The sequence below is a fragment of the Oncorhynchus nerka genome, linkage group LG11 (assembly GCF_034236695.1).
Source record: "Oncorhynchus nerka isolate Pitt River linkage group LG11, Oner_Uvic_2.0, whole genome shotgun sequence".
Classification (NCBI taxonomy): Eukaryota; Metazoa; Chordata; class Actinopteri; order Salmoniformes; family Salmonidae; genus Oncorhynchus; species Oncorhynchus nerka.
Window position 1 is genome coordinate 25840752 of NC_088406.1, and position 20830 is coordinate 25861581.

At 46.0% G+C, this 20830-nt stretch overlaps 1 protein-coding gene across 5 annotated transcripts in view; it reads right to left on the bottom strand.

The window, feature by feature from the left end:
• The window catches only part of LOC115117173 (chloride channel protein 2-like), a 223932-nt gene that overhangs the window by 32037 nt on the left and 171065 nt on the right, over nt 1-20830 (bottom strand). The window contains exons 18-21 of one of the 5 annotated variants that reach the window (XM_065024329.1): nt 13274-13391; nt 12792-12830; nt 12154-12224; nt 11795-11878 (exon numbers count right to left, since the gene is read on the bottom strand). In XM_065024329.1, coding sequence (XP_064880401.1) covers nt 11795-11878; nt 12154-12224; nt 12792-12830; nt 13274-13391 — 312 coding nt within the window. The other 4 variants (XM_065024330.1, XM_065024331.1, XM_065024332.1 and 1 more) reach the window with 4 other exon arrangements.

Consider the following 20830-nt stretch of genomic DNA (forward strand, 5'->3'; position numbering starts at 1 on the left):
CATAACTGAAGGCCATCAGGCCAATATTAGGCTATCCCTGGACATCATAACTGAAAGCCATCAGGCCAATATTAGGCTGGCTATCCCTGGACATCATAACTGAAAGCCATCAGGCCAATATTAGGCTATCCCTGGACATCATAACTGAAAGCCATCAGGCCAATATGAGGCTATCCCTGGACATCATAACTGAAAGCCATCAGGCCAATATGAGGCTATCCCTGGACATCATAACTGAAAGCCATCAGGCCAATATTAGGCTATCCCTGGACATCATAACTGAAAGCCATCAGGCCAATATTAGGCTATCCCTGGACATCATAACTGAAGGCCATCAGGCCAATATTAGGCTATCCCTGGACATCATAACTGAAAGCCATCAGGCCAATATGAGGCTATCCCTGGACATCATAACTGAAAGCCATCAGGCCACTATTAGGCTATCCCTGTACATCATAACTGAAGGCCATCAGGCCAATATTAGGCTATCCCTGGACATCATAACTGAAAACTATCAGGCCAATATTAGGCTATCCCTGGACATCATAACTGAAGGCCATCAGGCCAATATTAGGCTATCCCTGGACATCATAACTGAAAGCCACCAGGCCAATATGAGGCTATCCCTGGACATCATAACTGAAAGCCATCAGGCCAATATTAGGCTATCCCTGGACATCATAACTGAAAGCCATCAGGCCAATATTAGGCTATCCCTGGACATCATAACTGAAGGCCATCAGGCCAATATTAGGCTATCCCTGGACATCATAACTGAAAGCCATCAGGCCAATATTAGGCTATCCCTGGACATCATAACTGAAAGCCATCAGGCCAATATTAGGCTATTCCAGGACATCATAACTGAAGGCCATCATTCCAATATGAGGCTAACCCTGGACATCATAACTGAAAGCCATCAGGCCAATATGAGGCTATCCCTGGACATCATAACTGAAAGCCATCAGGCCAATATGAGGCTATCCCTGGACATCATAACTGAAAGCCATCAGGCCAATATTAGGCTATCCCTGGACATCATAACTGAAAGCCATCAGGCCAATATTAGGCTATCCCTGGACATCATAACTGAAAGCCATCAGGCCAATATTAGGCTATCCCTGGACATCATAACTGAAGGCCATCAGGCCAATATTAGGCTATCCCTGGACATCATAACTGAAAGCCATCAGGCCAATATTAGGCTATCCCTGGACATCATAACTGAAAGCCATCAGGCCAATATTAGGCTATCCCTGGACATCATAACTGAAGGCCATCAGGCCAATATTAGGCTATCCCTGGACATCATAACTTAGTGCTGCTTTTGATACCATCGATCACCACATTCTTTTGGAGAGATTGGAAACCCAAATTGGTCTACACGGACAAGTTCTGGCCTGGTTTAGATCTTATCTGTCGGAAAGATATCAGTTTGTCTCTGTGAATGGTTTGTCCTCTGACAAATCAACTGTACATTTCGGTGTTCCTCAAGGTTCCGTTTTAGGACCACTATTGTTTTCATGATATATTTTACCTCTTGGGGATGTTATTCGAAAACATAATGTTAACTTTCACTGCTATGCGGATGACACACAGCTGTACATTTCAATGAAACATGGTGAAGCCCCAAAATTGCCCTTGCTAGAAGCATGTGTTTCAGACATAAGGAAGTGGATGGCTGCAAACTTTCAACTTTTAAACTCGGACAAAACAGAGATGCTTGTTCTAGGTCCCAAGAAACAAAGAGATCTTCTGTTGAATCTGACAATTAATCTTAATGGTTGTACAGTCGTCTCAAATAAAACTGTGAAGGACCTCGGCGTTACTCTGGACCCTGATCTCTCTTTTGAAGAACATATCAAGACCATTTCAAGGACAGCTTTTTCCATCTACGTAACATTGCAAAAATCAGAAACTTTCTGTCCAAAAATGATGCAGAAAAATTAATTCATGCTTTTGTCACTTCTAGGTTAGACTACTGCAATGCTCTACTTTCCGGCTACCCGGATAAAGCACTAAATAAACTTCAGTTAGTGCTAAATACGGCTGCTAGAATCCTGACTAGAACCAAAAATTTGATCATATTACTCCAGTGCTAGCCTCTCTACACTGGCTTCCTGTCAAAGCAAGGGCTGATTTCAAGGTTTTACTGCTAACCTACAAAGCATTACATGGGCTTGCTCCTACCTATCTCTCTGATTTGGTCCTGCCATACATACCTACACGTACGCTACGGTCACAAGACGCAGGCCTCCTAATTGTCCCTAGAATTTCTAAGCAAACAGCTGGAGGCAGGGCTTTCTCCTATAGAGCTCCATTTTTAGGGAACGGTCTGCCTACCCATGTCAGAGACGCAAACTCAGTCTCAACCTTTAAGTCTTTACTGAAGACTCATCTCTTCAGTGGGTCATATGATTGAGTGTAGTCTGGCCCAGGAGTGGGAAGGTGAACGGAAAGGCTCTGGAGCAACGAATCGCCCTTGCTGTCTCTGCCTGGCCGGTTCCCCTCTTTCCACTGGGATTCTCTGCCTCTAACCCTATTACAGGGGCTGAGTCACTGGCTTACTGGTGCTCTCTCATGCCTTCCTGGAAGGGGTGCGTCACCTGAGTGGGTTGATTCACTGATGTGGTCATCCTGTCTGGGTTGGCGCCCCCCCTTGGGTTGTGCCATGGCGGAGATCTTTGTGGGCTATACTCAGCCTTGTCTCAGGATGGTAAGTTGGTGGTTGAAGATATCCCTCTAGTGGTGTGGGGGCTGTGCTTTGGCAAAGTGGGTGGGGTTATATCCTTCCTGTTTGGCCCTGTCCGGGGGTGTCCTCGGATGGGGCCACAGTGTCTCCTGACCCCTCCTGTCTCAGCCTCCAGTATTTATGCTGCAGTAGGTTATGTGTCGGGGGCTAGGGTCAGTTTGTTTATCTGGAGTACTTCTCCTGTCCTATTCGGTGTCCTGTGTGAATCTAAGTGTGCGTTCTCTAATTCTCTCCTTCTCTCTTTCTTTCTCTCTCTCGGAAGACCTGAGCCCTAGGACCATGCCCCAGGACTACCTGACATGATGACTCCTTGCTGTCCCCAGTCCACCTGACCGTGCTGCTGCTCCAGTTTCAATTGTTCTGCCTTATTATTATTCGACCATGCTGGTCATTTATGAACATTTGAACATCTTGGCCATGTTCTGTTATAATCTCCACCCGGCACAGCCAGAAGAGGACTGGCCACCCCACATATGCTCTCTCTAATTCTCTCTTTCTTTCTCTCTCTTGGAGGACCTGAGCCCTAGGACCATGCCCCAGGACTACCTGACATGATGACTCCTTGCTGTCCCCAGTCCACCTGACCGTGCTGCTGCTCCAGTTTCAATTGTTCTGCCTTATTATTATTCGACCATGCTGGTCATTTATGAACATTTGAACATCTTGTCCCTGGACATCATAACTGAAAGCCATCAGACCAATATGAGGCTATCCCTGGACATCATAACTGAAAGCCATCAGGCCAATATTAGGCTATCCCTGGACATCATAACTGAAAGCCATCAGGCCAATATTAGGCTATCCCTGGACATCATAACTGAAAGCCATCAGGGCAATATTAGGCTATTCCTGGACATCATAACTGAAGGCCATCATTCCAATATGAGGCTATCCCTGGACATCATAACTGAAAGCCATCAGGCCAATATTAGGCTATCCCTGGACATCATAACTGAAAGCCATCAGGCCAATATGAGGCTATCCCTGGACATCATAACTGAAAGCCATCAGGCCAATATGAGGCTATCCCTGGACATCATAACTGAAAGCCATCAGGCCAATATTAGGCTATCCCTGGACATCATAACTGAAAGCCATCAGGCCAATATTAGGCTATCCCTGGACATCATAACTGAAGGCCATCAGGCCAATATTAGGCTATCCCTGGACATCATAACTGAAAGCCATCAGGCCAATATGAGGCTATCCCTGGACATCATAACTGAAAGCCATCAGGCCAATATTAGGCTATCCCTGGACATCATAACTGAAAGCTATCAGGCCAATATTAGGCTATCCCTGGACATCATAACTGAAGGCCATCAGGCCAATATTAGGCTATCCCTGGACATCATAACTGAAAGCCACCAGGCCAATATTAGGCTATTCCTGGACATCATAACTGAAGGCCATCATTCCAATATGAGGCTAACCCTGGACATCATAACTGAAAGCCATCAGGCCAATATGATGCTATCCCTGGACATCATAACTGAAAGCCATCAGGCCAATATTAGGCTATCCCTGTACATCATAACTGAAGGCCATCAGGCCAATATTAGGCTATCCCTGGACATCATAACTGAAAGCCATCAGGCCAATATTAGGCTGGCTATCCCTGGACATCATAACTGAAAGCCATCAGGCCAATATTAGGCTATCCCTGGACATCATAACTGAAGGCCATCAGGCCAATATTAGGCTATCCCTGGACATCATAACTTAGTGCTGCTTTTGATACCATCGATCACCACATTCTTTTGGAGAGATTGGAAACCCAAATTGGTCTACACGGACAAGTTCTGGCCTGGTTTAGATCTTATCTGTCGGAAAGATATCAGTTTGTCTCTGTGAATGGTTTGTCCTCTGACAAATCAACTGTACATTTCGGTGTTCCTCAAGGTTCCGTTTTAGGACCACTATTGTTTTCATGATATATTTTACCTCTTGGGGATGTTATTCGAAAACATAATGTTAACTTTCACTGCTATGCGGATGACACACAGCTGTACATTTCAATGAAACATGGTGAAGCCCCAAAATTGCCCTTGCTAGAAGCATGTGTTTCAGACATAAGGAAGTGGATGGCTGCAAACTTTCAACTTTTAAACTCGGACAAAACAGAGATGCTTGTTCTAGGTCCCAAGAAACAAAGAGATCTTCTGTTGAATCTGACAATTAATCTTAATGGTTGTACAGTCGTCTCAAATAAAACTGTGAAGGACCTCGGCGTTACTCTGGACCCTGATCTCTCTTTTGAAGAACATATCAAGACCATTTCAAGGACAGCTTTTTTCCATCTACGTAACATTGCAAAAATCAGAAACATTCTGTCCAAAAATGATGCAGAAAAATTAATCCATGCTTTTGTCACTTCTAGGTTAGACTACTGCAATGCTCTACTTTCCGGCTACCCGGATAAAGCACTAAATAAACTTCAGTTAGTGCTAAATACGGCTGCTAGAATCCTGACTAGAACCAAAAATTTGATCATATTACTCCAGTGCTAGCCTCTCTACACTGGCTTCCTGTCAAAGCAAGGGCTGATTTCAAGGTTTTACTGCTAACCTACAAAGCATTACATGGGCTTGCTCCTACCTATCTCTCTGATTTGGTCCTGCCATACATACCTACACGTACGCTACGGTCACAAGACGCAGGCCTCCTAATTGTCCCTAGAATTTCTAAGCAAACAGCTGGAGGCAGGGCTTTCTCCTATAGAGCTCCATTTTTAGGGAACGGTCTGCCTACCCATGTCAGAGACGCAAACTCAGTCTCAACCTTTAAGTCTTTACTGAAGACTCATCTCTTCAGTGGGTCATATGATTGAGTGTAGTCTGGCCCAGGAGTGGGAAGGTGAACGGAAAGGCTCTGGAGCAACGAATCGCCCTTGCTGTCTCTGCCTGGCCGGTTCCCCTCTTTCCACTGGGATTCTCTGCCTCTAACCCTATTACAGGGGCTGAGTCACTGGCTTACTGGTGCTCTCTCATGCCGTCCCTGGAAGGGGTGCGTCACCTGAGTGGGTTGATTCACTGATGTGGTCATCCTGTCTGGGTTGGCGCCCCCCTTTGGGTTGTGCCATGGCGGAGATCTTTGTGGGCTATACTCAGCCTTGTCTCAGGATGGTAAGTTGGTGGTTGAAGATATCCCTCTAGTGGTGTGGGGGCTGTGCTTTGGCAAAGTGGGTGGGGTTATATCCTTCCTGTTTGGCCCTGTCCGGGGGTGTCCTCGGATGGGGCCACAGTGTCTCCTGACCCCTCCTGTCTCAGCCTCCAGTATTTATGCTGCAGTAGGTTATGTTTCGGGGGGCTAGGGTCAGTTTGTTTATCTGGAGTACTTCTCCTGTCCTATTCGGTGTCCTGTGTGAATCTAAGTGTGCGTTCTCTAATTCTCTCCTTCTCTCTTTCTTTCTCTCTCTCGGAAGACCTGAGCCCTAGGACCATGCCCCAGGACTACCTGACATGATGACTCCTTGCTGTCCCCAGTCCACCTGACCGTGCTACTGCTCCAGTTTCAATTGTTCTGCCTTATTATTATTCGACCATGCTGGTCATTTATGAACATTTGAACATCTTGGCCATGTTCTGTTATAATCTCCACCCGGCACAGCCAGAAGAGGACTGGCCACCCCACATATGCTCTCTCTAATTCTCTCTTTCTTTCTCTCTCTTGGAGGACCTGAGCCCTAGGACCATGCCCCAGGACTACCTGACATGATGACTCCTTGCTGTCCCCAGTCCACCTGACCGTGCTGCTGCTCCAGTTTCAATTGTTCTGCCTTATTATTATTCGACCATACTGGTCATTTATGAACATTTGAACATCTTGGCCATGTTCTGTTATAATCTCCACCCGGCACAGCCAGAAGAGGACTGGCCACCCCACATAGCCTGGTTCCTCTCTAGGTTGCTTCCTAGGTTTTGGCCTTTCTAGGGAGTTTTTCCTAGCCACCGTGCTTCTACACCTGCATTGCTTGCTGTTTGGGGTTTTAGGCTGGGTTTCTGTACAGCACTTTGATATCAGCTGATGTACGAAGGGCTATATAAATACATTTGATTTGATTTGATAACTGAAAGCCATCATTCCAATATTAGGCTATCCCTGGACATCATAACTGAAGGCCATCATTCCAATATGAGGCTATCCCTGGACATCATAACTGAAAGCCATCAGGCCAATATGAGGCTATCCCTGGACATCATAACTGAAAGCCATCAGGCCAATATTAGGCTATCCCTGGACATCATAACTGAAGGCCATCATTCCAATATGAGGCTATCCCTGGACATCATAACTGAAAGCCATCAGGCCAATATGAGGCTATCCCTGGACATCATAACTGAAAGCCATCAGGTCAATATTAGGCTATCCCTGGACATCATAACTGAAAGCCATCAGGCCAATATTAGGCTATCCCTGGACATCATAAATGAAAGCCATCAGGCCAATATTAGGCTATCCCTGGACATCATAACTGAAAGCCATCAGGCCAATATTAGGCTATTCCAGGACATCATAACTGAAAGCCATCAGGCCAATATTAGGCTATCCCTGGACATCATAACTGAAAGCCATCAGGCCAATATTAGGCTGGCTATCCCTGGACATCATAACTGAAGGCCATCAGGCCAATATGAGGCTATCCCTGGACATTGGAAGTATTTTCACGCCTAAAAGAGCCTCCAGGCTTCCGTCAAAACGGTCAATTTTGAATGAGGAAGAAAATGATTACAGGGGCAGTTTGGCCATACCTATCCCGTCTTAAAATTTATAGTGGAAAAATGGACATGCTGGGGTAGTAATTACATAACCAATGTTCTATAGCACGTGTTTCGAACTCATTCCACGGGGGGGGAACAGACACTCTGCCCTCCGTGGAATGAGTTTGACACCCCTGTTCTGTAATACTAGTCCCGTGAGAATAGGGAATTCAGGAAACAGCAGAGGGAACACCCACCTATCCACATCGATGGAACAGTAGTGGAGAGGGTAGTAAGTTTTAAGTTCCTCGGCATACACATCACAGACAAACTGAATTGGTCCACTCACACAGACAGCATCGTGAAGAAGGCGCAGCAGCGCCTCTTCAACCTCAGGAGGCTGAAGAAATTCGGCTTGTCACCAAAAGCACTCACAAACTTCTACAGATGCACAATCGAGAGCATCCTGGCGGGCTGTATCACCGCCTGGTACGGCAACTGCTCCGCCCACAACCGTAAGGCTCTCCAGAGGGTAGTGAGGTCTGCACAACGCATCACCGGGGGCAAACTACCTGCCCTCCAGGACACCTACACCACCCGATGTTACAGGAAGGCCATAAAGAGCATCAAGGACAACAACCACCCGAGCCACTGCCTGTTCACCCCGCTATCATCCAGAAGGCGAGGTCAGTACAGGTGCATCAAAGCTGGGACCGAGAGACTGAAAAACAGCTTCTATCTCAAGGCCATCAGACTGTTAAACAGCCACCACTAACATTGAGTGGCTGCTGCCAACACACTGACACTGACTCAACTCCAGCCACTTTAATAATGGGAATTGATGGGAAATGATGTAAAATATATCACTAGCCACTTTAAACAATGCTACCTAATATAATGTTACATACCCTACATTATTCATCTCATATGCATACGTATATACTGTACTCTATATCATCGACTGCATCCTTATGTAATACATGTATCACTAGCCACTAACTATGCCACTTTGTTTACATACTCATCTCATATGTATATACTGTACTCGATACCATCTACTGTATCTTGCCTATGCTGCTCTGTACCATCACTCATTCATATATCTTTATGTACATATTCTTTATCCCCTTACACTGTGTATAAGACAGTAGTTTTGGAATTGTTAGTTAGATTACTTGTTGGTTATTACTGCATTGTCAGAACTAGAAGCACAAGCATTTCGCTACATTCGCATTAACATCTGCTAACCATGTGTATGTGACAAATAACATTTGATTTGATTTATGTGTGACTTTAGTGTAAAAGTGTGTGTGTGTGTGTTTATTAATTTCTCTCCGTCTACCTCCACACCTGATCCCTCTCCCAGCCTCAGGCCCTAGGGGGTGATGGGAGCCCTGAGCTCATTTATCCACCCGCCTGCAGTGGCTGACCTACCTGTAACCCTGGCAACAGTTGCTGTGGGGCCCGGGTGGTCAAGGTGACCTCCCTACTGTAGAATTATAGAACCAGAACCAGAAGCCAGATGTGTCTGGAGTTGACAACACCATCACCACTGACACCAACATGGACTGACAGTCTGCTAGCACTGCATTTTACAGTCCTGTTTCCACCAGTTTTTACCCGCTACTTACTCCCATGAGGTCAATGGGTACTTTTCTGGTACACATTTAGCAGAATTGAACACATTGGTTATTACCATTACTTTCTAAGTAGATACATATGGTACATTCAAATAAAAGTGCTACTGTCAAACCAGTACACCTCTCCAAAATCAGGACACTGCACAGATGAAAGAGGTGTGTGTGTGTGTGTGTGTGTGTGTGTGTGTGTGTGTGTGTGTGTGTGTGTGTGTGTGTGTGTGTGTGTGCGTGTGTGTGTGTGTGTGTGTAGAAGAATCAGTATAATACAGAGATGTAGTTGTTTGATATAGAACAGCTACCACCTGCATGTGGTGGAAGTGAGTGTTTTTGGGAGAGAGACAGAGCAGGGGATGCTGGCCCATGTTGCTGGTCCATGTGGACTCCAATGCTTCCCACAATTGTGTCAAGTTCACTGGATGTCCTTTGGGTGGTAGACCATTCTTGATACACACAGGAAACTGTTGAGCGTGAATAACCCAGCAGCGTTGCAGTTCTTGACACATTCAAACCGGTGCCTCTGGCACCGACTACCATATCCCGTTCAAAGGCACTTAAATCGTTTGACTTCACACATACACAATCTATGTCTCAATTGTTTCAAGACTTAAAAATCTCAATTGTCTCCTCCACTTCATCTACACTGATTGAAGTGGATTTAACAGGTGACATCTCTCTTCCTTCATCTTGATCTATCTATTGATTTATATTTCTGCATCTGTGTGTGTCTCTCTTAATCTAATCTAAGTCCTCTGCTCCTTCTCTTAGTGTCTTGACCCCAGTGTTGGTCCACTGCAATCCACACATCAAACTACTCAACAAGCTTCAATTCAGGGCCAGCCCAGAATATAACAAACATACACACACACTCGCTGACAATGCCATTCCCAGTGTGATTCTAAAGGCGGAGAATAAATCTGGACAAACACGTCCATTAATAAGGCATGAAACCGCTCAGTGACGTGTTGTCTGGTCTACTCTCGTTAAGAGGAAAGAGAGAAAGAATGAGAAAACACTGAGCTCTGAAAGGCCAGGATCATTTCTCTGGGATGGAATACTCAAGTAATTTACCCTGCATCAATATTTCACACTGGATCCAGAGAGAGGGAAGGCAGGAAAGAAGGTAGACCGGAGGGGGAAGGAGGAGGAGGTGGGAAAAAAGGAGGATCAGGTAGGGAAAGGATGAAAAGGGGAGGGTAAGAAAGAGAGAAATAGTGACGCAGAGAGGTAGATAAAAAGAGGGGAAATGAGAGTAATTTGGAGAGAGAAGGGGGCTGTGAACTACAGCTCAGGGGGAGAAAGAGAAGTAATAACTTCATTTCTTTAAGATGCGGGGGTGTACTGTAGTGTCGTCAGAAGTCTTGGGTAAATATTTTAATACATTTGTTTGTTCATATTTATGTTTAGGGCCTGTGTGGCCAAATGGATCCTGAGTAACCACACACTCCCTCTGAATACTAATAACTATAATCAACACTAACAAACACCCTAGCATAAACACACACATACATACACACCTAGAGGGTAGTTGTGCCTAATTAGCTCATCAAAGCTTTATCATTACTAATGTCTCTACATCACTAAAATATTCAGGGCATCAATATTGTACCATTAGGTTTAGGCTATCAATGTTTAATGACATTAAAACCTTTCACTATTACATTTCCAGATTGCTGTTCTCTTGACTATTTATGAATAAAACAATAATTAGCATGTTATATTTTGTCAGAGGGGTACATGCAACATTTGATCATGTTTTAAATGTTGCAATCATCATTAATTCAGAATTGGTTTATGGTTTCCTTGGTGGTTGTATTTGTAATTGCTTGGTCATTGAACAGGAGGACTAGAACTGCTTGTCTTACCAACAGGATACATCTTTGATTTCTGTTAATAATATATGCCATTTAGCAGACGCTTTTATCCAAATCGACTTAGTCATGCGTGCATATATTTTACGTATGGGTGGTCCCGGGAATCAAACCCTCAACCCTGGCGGTGGAAGCACCATGTTCTACCAACTAAGCAACACAGGGCCACACGCATGTCATGAAATACCACCTCCCCCCACCCCACCCCGCTCCCATCCCAATCCAAACCTCTCCCCCCTCCCTCTATCCCTAGTATAACTTGTGTCCTCATGACAAATGGTATGAACAACTACAGCAGATGAACAAGTGGGAGGGGTTTGGTTCTGTGGAGGGGTGGACTGTAGCGCTACAGGCCCCACCCACAAACCAGTAGAAGGTCACTGATTGGACACCTCTAATGACATGGCTGATGATGGACAGCGTAGCAGCATGCTTTGGTTGAACCGCCACATCCCTTAAGTTAACCACAACTTTACTGAGGAAAGACCACGTTTGGACCACAAACCCGGTTTGTAGTGTTTTGGGGTTTAGGGTGTCATAGCTATAGGGGCGGTCGAGTTCTCCATGATCCCTACTGACCTCTTGACCAATCAGTTTGCATTCTGACAATGTTTGTATTCAGTTTGCATTCTAACAGCCAATCAGAAGAAGAGGACTAGGGGTCAGAGGTCAGTAATGGTTCACAGACAGGGAGGAGGACGTTCAACACTTTTGGCTCGATGGCACAGATCACAGTCCATCGGCATGGATTAACACTGCAGTAGATGGCGATTGGTTGATTGGATGGCTGTCCAGTTGCTGGGCAATTTCCGCAGGCATTCCCGGCGTTCTTACCACGACGGATATCCGGACACGCTTGGGTGGACTCCTAAACTCAGGAGTCGCAGTGCCCTCTATGTTGATGTTGACATTCTTGTTCTTCCAGCGGCCAAAGACAAGAACAACATTAACACAACGGCTCCGCAATGCTGGGCAAACGCTCACCCCACCACTCTCAGAAAGAGACACTTGAGTCTCCCAACCCAAGTGGCGGTGTGGAGGTGTTACTCAGAGAGAGTGGAGAGTCAGGACAGGAATGGGTTATGTGTAGGAGAGAGTTGGGAGATTCTGAGCTTGGAGGAGAGATTATGAAGAGTTTGTAGGAGGTAAGGGGAGTGTGTTTGTGTGTGAGTGTTTTAAAACAGGTGTCTCACCTCCAGGCCTTCTGTCTCAGGGTTGACACAGAAGAGATTCTTTAAGGTGCTGCTAGAGTGGTCCTGTGGACCTGAGAGAGAGAGAGAGAGAGAGAGAGAGAGAGAGAGAGAGAGAGAGAGAGAGAGAGAGAGAGAGACCATTGAAGCAGCTCAAAGTAAATCAAAAAGTACTTAGTTGTTTAATAATTTGTAAAGGTCATTGGGGGTTTACGGGGGGACGGAGGGGGTGGGGTTGGTCATACAATGGATCATTTAGCTAGCAATGTGATTTTGAATTTTAGGACCGCTCTGGATAAGAGCGTCTGCTAAATGACTTAAATGTAAATGTTAAATGTTTAGGAAAAAATGTAAATATATGATCAAATACTGAATTTGGCCTTTACTACTATAGCTCAGAGAAACACACAAATGGCTTGCAAAGCTGTCATCAAGGCAAAGGGTGGCAACTTTGAAGAATCTCAAAAATAAAATATATTTTGATGTGTTATTTCATAGTTTTGATATCTTCACTATTATTCTACAACGTAGAAAACAGTCCAAATAAAGAAAAACCCTTGAATGAGTCGGTGTCCAAACTTTAGACTTTTTTTGTACAACCGAAATGTTACAGATGTTTTTTTACAACCGGTATCAGTTACCTTCAGATGAGTCCCGGGACACTTGTGGGGGTCGTAGAGCTAAACGGAGAACACCATCATGTTCGTGAGAATCTCCCCTCTCCACATTTGTTTGTAGCCCAAACAGTTCGGATGCTACAAACAGAAGCTGGCACATGGACTGTAACGAATTCAGACGATTACCACACTCATGTCCGTGAGAGTCTCCCCTTTCCATAGAGTGTTCATAATAGTTTGTAGGTCAAACTGTTCAGATGCTACAGATGTTTTCATGAGAAGACCGAATTTCACCGCTCTAGCTTTGCCACCTTTAACTGTAGATGCGGAAGTGCAATGTGAGCGGACGAGGTGGATTGAGACTCATCCAATGCAAAAGAAAATATATCTCTAGCTTAAACTGACACATTTTGATGTTACTATGCTACTATGTTATTATGTTACTTAGATTGACGCACCGATGCATCAATCAACTCTAGGGGGTTTGTGTGTGTGTGTGTGCTTACTTGTGGGTATGGGTATCCCAGTGGGGCGATCCACCACAGAGGGTCTCTTCAGGGCTGGCTTCAGTGGCTTCATAGAGGGGGTAGGGGTGGGACTGAAGGTAGACTCCTCTGTCGAGATCTACACACACACGCACACACACACACACACACACACACACACACACACACACACACACACACACACACACACACACACACACACACACACACACACACGTTACTATACACTCTGAATACATGTAATCAATAGTACAGTACATGTTGTACCTACATCCCTTCTACACATTCCACACACATCACTGCACTGTAGTTTAGTTTGGGGAAAATGGTCCCACAGTACGAGTTTCTTTTCACTCTGTTCTAAGTAAGAATGATCCAATAACAAGGTATACTTATAGGCAAACTCCCTAGCCAACACTCTCACATGCAGTTCTGGACATCAACATGTGCTTCACCCCCCCCCACACCCCCTCTCTTCCTCCTCCTCCTCTCTCCACCCATGCCTTTCCCCACCCCTCTTTATATCTAATTTGTATTTGATTGCCTTTCACTCTCCTCCTGACTCATCAATCCAATGGGTTGCTCTCTATCCTGTCTCACCACCTCTTACACCCCCCCACACACACAGCCTGGTGGAGGGAGGAATAGAAAAAGCAAGAGAGGGAGAGAATGAGATGAGATTGTGAGAATATGGAGAGAGCTAAAGAAGAGAGCTAAAGAAGGAGACAGAATGAAAAAGTGAGAAGAAAAGTCAATAGATCGGAGGAAACACCAGAGCTGAAAAGATGTAGAAGAAAGTGGAGATGAGGATAGAGATATATTAGATACTTTTTTTTATTTTATTACGATCCCCATTAGCTGGCGCCAAAAGCAACAGCTAGTCTTACTGGGGTCTGACACATCACGTAAAATACATTACAGACAAAAGACTTTACAATTGACATACATTTAAAAACATGTAGTCCAGTACATACACACAACAAGTAGGTCACATGGGGGAGAGACGTTGTGCCATGAGGTGTGTTGCTTTATTCGTTTTTTGAAACCATGTTTGCTGTTCACTTGCACTATATGAGATGGAAGAGAGTTCCATGTAATCATGGCTCTGTATAATACTGTACGTTTCCTTGGATTTGTTCTGGACCTGGGGACTGTGAAAAGACCCCTGGTGGCATGACTGCTGTGGTAAATGTGTATGACAGTTGACTATGCAAAGAATTTGGAATTTCCAACACCTTCATCTTTTTCATAAAAATAAGAGGTGATACAGTCAGTATTTCCTAAACTCTTAGCCAGGAGAAACTGGCATGCATAGTATTAACATTAGCGCTTTGATTACAATAAAGAGCACAACATGCTGCTCTGTTCTGGGCCAGCTGCAGCTTTACTAAGTGTTTCTTAGCATGACTTGACCATGTGACTGGACAATAATCAAGATAAGATCAAACTAGAGCCTGTAGGATTTGCTTTGTGGAGTGTTGTGTCAAAAATGCAGAGCATCTCGTTATCACGGACAGACCTCTCCCCATCTTTACAACCATTGAATCAATGTTTTGACCATGACAGTTTACAATCTAAGGCAACACCAAGTCATTTAGTCTCCTCAACTTACTCAACAGCAACACCATTCATTACCAGATTCAGCTAGAATCTGATTTGTACCAAATACAATGCTCTTAGTTTTAGAGATGTTCAGGACCAGTTTATTACTGGCCACCCATTCCAAAACTGACTGCAACTCTGTTAAGGGTTTCAGTAACTTCATTAGATGCGGTTGCTGACGCATACAGAGGTGAATCATCATCATACATGGACACACATGCTTTGTTTAATGCCAGTGGCAGGTCATTGGTAAAATAGAAAAGAGTAGAGGGTCTAGAACTGCCCTGCGGTACACCACACTTTACATGTTTGACATTAGAGAAGCTTCCATTAAAGAAAAACCCTATGAGTTCTATTAGATAGATAGCTCTGAAACCACGATATGACAGAGGTTGAAAAGTTATAGCACATACGTTTACTCATCAACAGGTTATGGTCAATAATATCAAAGGCTGCACTGAAATCTAACAGTACAGATCCTACAATCTTCTTATCACTTTCTTTCAACCAATCATCAGTAATTTGTGTCAATGCAGTACATGTTGAGTGCCCTTCTCTATAAGCACGCTGAAAGTCTAATGTTAATTTGTTTACAGAAAAATAGCATTGTATTTGGCCAAAAGAAAAATCCAACACTTTGCCAAGAGCTGGCAGCAAGCTGATTGGTCTGCTGTTAGAACCAGTAAAGGCTGCTTTACCACTCTTGGGTAGTGGAATGACTTTGGCTTCCCTCCAGGCCTGAGGACAAAGACTTTCCTCTAGGCTCAGATTAAAGATATGACAGATAGGAGTGGCTATAGAGTTAGCTACCATCCTCAGTACCTTTCCATCTAAGTTATCATTTGTCACTATTGATCGATAACAATACATTTTCCATCTCTCTCACACCAACTTTGGAAAATTAAAACTTACAATGATTTTATTTTTATGTTTTTAGACAGAGAGAGAAACAAAGAGAGAGCGAGAGAGTGAGAGAGCGAGAGAGTGAGAGCGCTGAGAGAGCTAAATGAGTGTGATGAATATCCAAACCCTGGCATCCTGGGGGGGGGGGGGAAGTCCTGGAGGGAAGTCCTGGGGGGAAAAGCTGAAATAAACGCTTGTTTCCCCTCTTCTCCTCTTCCCCGCCACCCCCTCCCTTCCTCTCCTCCTCTTCCCCCCACCGGCCTGCTGTGAATGGCTGAGTATCACTCCACTAGCCTGGGGCGGGGTGCAGGAGTGGTGCAGGGAGGAGGAACCAGATCAGTATTCTGAATACAGCAGTGCTAGCCCTCAAAATAAAGCTAGACATTGGCAACCACAAAACCACAATTTCAGCTGTGTGTGCCAGTGCTCACACACACACACACACACACACACACACACACACACACACACACACACACACACACACACACACACACACACACACACAAGCACAACTGCATGCGCGCACACACACAAGTGTGCACTGACTGCACATCCTAAGACACATCTCCTTCTAGGTCTCTCTTTCCGTCGGTCCCTCTCGCTTTCCTTTGTCACTGTCTCTCTTTCCGTCGGTCCCTCTCGCTCTCCTTTGTCACTGTCTCTCTTTCCGTCGGTCCCTCTCGCTCTCTTTTGTCACTGTCTCTCTTTCCGTCGGTTCCTCTCGCTCTCCTTTGTCACTGTCTCTCTTTCCGTCGGTCCCTCTCGCTCTCCTTTGTCACTGTCTCTCTTTCCGTCGGTTCCTCTCGCTCTCCTTTGTCACTGTCTCTCTTTCCGTCGGTTCGTCCTGCTCTCCTTTGTCATTGTCTCTCTCTCTCTGTCGGTCCCTCTCGCTCTCCTTTGTCACTGTCTCTCTTTCCGTCGGTCCCTCTCGCTCTCCTTTGTCACTGTCTCTCTTTCCGTCGGTTCCTCTCGCTCTCCTTTGTCACTGTCTCTCTTTCCGTCGGTCCCTCTCGCTCTCCTTTGTCACTGTCTCTCTTTCCGTCGGTCCCTCTCGCTCTCCTTTGTCACTGTCTCTCTTTCCGTCGGTCCCTCTCGCTCTCCTTTGTCACTGTCTCTCTTTCCGTCGGTCCCTCTCGCTCTCCTTTGTCACTGTCTCTCTTTCCGTCGGTCCCTCTCGCTCTCCTTTGTCACTGTCTCTCTTTCCGTCGGTCCCTCTCGCTCTCCTTTGTCACTGTCTTCTCCGTCAGTCCCTCTTTCCTTTGTCACTGTCCTCTTTCCGTCTCCCTCTCGCTCTCCTTTGTCACTGTCTCTCTTTCCGTCGGTCCCTCTCGCTCTCCTTTGTCACTGTCTCTCTTTCCGTCGGTTCATCCCGCTCTCCTTTGTCATTGTCTCTCTCTCTCTGTCGGTCCCTCTCGCTCTCCTTTGTCACTGTCTCTCTTTCCATCGGTCCCTCTCGCTCTCCTTTGTCACTGTCTCTCTTTCCGTCGGTCCCTCTCGCTCTCCTTTGTCACTGTCTCTCTTTCCGTCGGTCCCTCTCGCTCTCCTTTGTCACTGTCTCTCTTTCCGTCGGTCCCTCTCGCTCTCCTTTGTCACTGTCTCTCTTTCCGTCGGTTCATCCCGCTCTCCTTTGTCATTGTCTCTCTCTCTCTGTCGGTCCCTCTCGCTCTCCTTTGTCACTGTCTCTCTTTCCATCGGTCCCTCTCGCTCTCCTTTGTCACTGTCTCTCTTTCCGTCGGTCCCTCTCGCTCTCCTTTGTCACTCTCTCTTTCCGTCGGTCCCTCTCGCTCTCCTTTGTCACTGTCTCTCTTTCCGTCGGTACCTCTCGCTCTCCTTTGTCACTGTCTCTCTTTCCGTCGGTTCCTCTCGCTCTCCTTTGTCACTGTCTCTCTCTCCTTCGGTCCCTCTCGCTCTCCTTTGTCACTGTCTCTCTTTCCGTCGGTCCCTCTAGCTCTCCTTTGTCACTGTCTCTCTTTCCGTCGGTCCCTCTAGCTCTCCTTTGTCACTGACTCTCTTTCCGTCGGTCCCTCTCGCTCTCCTTTGTCACTGTCTCTCTTTCCGTCGGTTCGTCCCGCTCTCCTTTGTCATTGTCTCTCTCTCTCTGTCGGTCCCTCTAGCTCTCCTTTGTCACTGTCTCTCTTTCCGTCGGTCCCTCTCGCTCTCCTTTGTCACTGTCTCTCTTTCCGTTGGTCCCTCTCGCTCTCCTTTGTCACTGTCTCTCTTTCCGTCGGTCCCTCTAGCTCTCCTTTGTCACTGTCTCTCTTTCCGTCGGTCCCTCTAGCTCTCCTTTGTCACTGTCTCTCTTTCCGTCGGTCCCTCTAGCTCTCCTTTGTCACTGTCTCTCTTTCCGTCGGTCCCTCTAGCTCTCCTTTGTCACTGTCTCTCTTTCCGTCGGTTCGTCCCGCTCTCCTTTGTCATTGTCTCTCTCTCTCTGTCGGTCCCTCTAGCTCTCCTTTGTCACTGTCTCTCTTTCCGTCGGTCCCTCTCGCTCTCCTTTGTCACTGTCTCTCTTTCCGTCGGTCCCTCTCGCTCTCCTTTGTCACTGTCTCTCTCTCCGTCGGTCCCTCTCGCTCTCCTTTGTCACTGTCTCTCTTTCCGTCGGTCCCTCTAGCTCTCCTTTGTCACTGTCTCTCTTTCCGTCGGTTCCTCTCGCTCTCCTTTGTCACTGTCTCTCTTTCCGTCGGCCCCTCTCGCTCTCCTTTGTCACTGTCTCTCTCTCCGTCGGTCCCTCTCGCTCTCCTTTGTCACTGTCTCTCTTTCCGTCGGCCCCTCTCGCTCTCCTTTGTCACTGTCTCTCTCTCTGTCAGGCCCTCTCTCTCTGTTCAATTCAATTCAAGGGCTTTATTGGCATGGGAAACATATTTTAACATTGCCAAAGCAAGCGAAGTAGATAATAAAAGTGAAATAAACAATAAAAATGAACAGTAAAGATTACACTCACAGAAGTTCCAAAATAATAAAGACATTTCAAATGTTATAATGTCTACATACAGTGTTGTGGCAATAGGTCACAAATCTTGCTGCTGTGATGGCACACTGTGGTATTTCACCCAGTAGACATGGGAGTTTATCAAAATTGGGTTTGTTCTCAAATTCTTTGTGGATCTGTGTAATCTGAGGGAAATAGTTGTCTCTAATATGGTCATACATTGGGCAGGAGGTTAGGAAGTGCAGCTCAGTTTACACCTAATTTTGTGGGCAGTGTGCACATAGCCTGTCTTCTCTTAGGAGCCAGGTCTGCCTACAGCTGCCTTTCTCAATAGCAAGGCTATGCTCACTGAGTCTGTACATAGTCAAAGCCCAGCCTCTCCTTCTGTTTCTCTCTCTGTCAGTCTCTCTCTCCTTCTTTCACTCCCTCTCGCTCACTGAGTCTATTATTGATGGGACAATAAAGGCTTGTTAAAACTGTTTCTCTCACATATCAACCATGGGACTAGAACAATTTTATATCATTTTTTTTCTCATATTGGTTGTCAAATGGAGCCAGTGAAGCAGATGGAGCCAGCTACCACTGTATTTGCTATAGTTCTGGTTCTCCTGTGTCTCTAAGCTGACCTGGTATCCTATCCTCCTCCACTGATCCAGTCTTCAAGACGTTTTGGGTAAAAATCTTATACAACTTAAACTTATACAGCGTTATGTGTACTGTTAGCTTGGTGTGGTACTCTGGATTCCAGACATGACTGACCTCATAGTGTGTACTGTTAGCTTGGTGTGGTACTGGGGACTCCAGACATGACTGACCTCATAGTGTGTACTGTTAGCTTGGTGTGGTACTGGAGACTCCAGACATGACTGACCTCATAGTGTGTACTGTTAGCTTGGTGTGGTACTGGGGACTCCAGACATGACTGACCTCATAGTGTGTACTGTTAGCTTGGTGTGGTACTGGGGACTCCAGACATGACTGACCTCATAGTGTGTACTGTTAGCTTGGTGTGGTACTGGGGACTCCAGACATGACTGACCTCATAGTGTGTACTGTTAGCTTGGTGTGGTACTGGGGACTCCAGACATGACTGACCTCATAGACTGTTATGACTGACCTGACCTCATAGTGTGTACTGTTAGCTTGGTGTGGTACTGGGGACTCCAGACATGACTGACCTCATAGTGTGTACTGTTATGACTGACCTGACTGACCTCATAGTGTGTACTGTTAGCTTGGTGTGGTACTGGGGACTCCAGACATGACTGACCTCATAGTGTGTACTGTTAGCTTGGTGTGGTACTGGGGACTCCAGACATGACTGACCTCATAGTGTGTACTGTTAGCTTGGTGTGGTACTGGGGACTCCAGACATGACTGACCTCATAGTGTGTACTGTTAGCTTGGTGTGGTACTGGGGACTCCAGACATGACTCACCTCATAGTGTGTACTGTTAGCTTGGTGTGGTACTGGGGATTCCAGACATGACTGGCCTAATAGTGTGTACTGTTAGCTTGGTGTGGTACTGGAGACTCCAGACATGACTGACCTCATAGTGTGTACTGTTAGCTTGGTGTGGTACTGGGGACTGACCTCAGACATGACTGACCCTCATAGTGTGTACTGTTAGCTTGGTGTGGTACTGGGGACTCCAGACATGACTGACCTCATAGTGTGTACTGTTAGCTTGGTGTGGTACTGGGGACTCCAGACATGACTGACCTCATAGTGTGTACTGTTAGCTTGGTGTGGTACTGGGGACTCCAGACATGACTGACCTCATAGTGTGTACTGTTAGCTTGGTGTGGTACTGGGGACTCCAGACATGACTGACCTCATAGTGTGTACTGTTAGCTTGGTGTGGTACTGGGGACCAGACATGACTGACCTCAGTGTGTACTGTTAGCTTGGTGTGGTATGACTGACTCCAGACATGACTGACCTCATAGTGTGTACTGTTAGCTTGGTGTGGTACTGGGGACTCCAGACATGACTGACCTCATAGTGTGTACTGTTAGCTTGGTGTGGTACTGGAGACTCCAGACATGACTGACCTCATAGTGTGTACTGTTAGCTTGGTGTGGTACTGGGGACTCCAGACATGACTGACCTCATAGTGTGT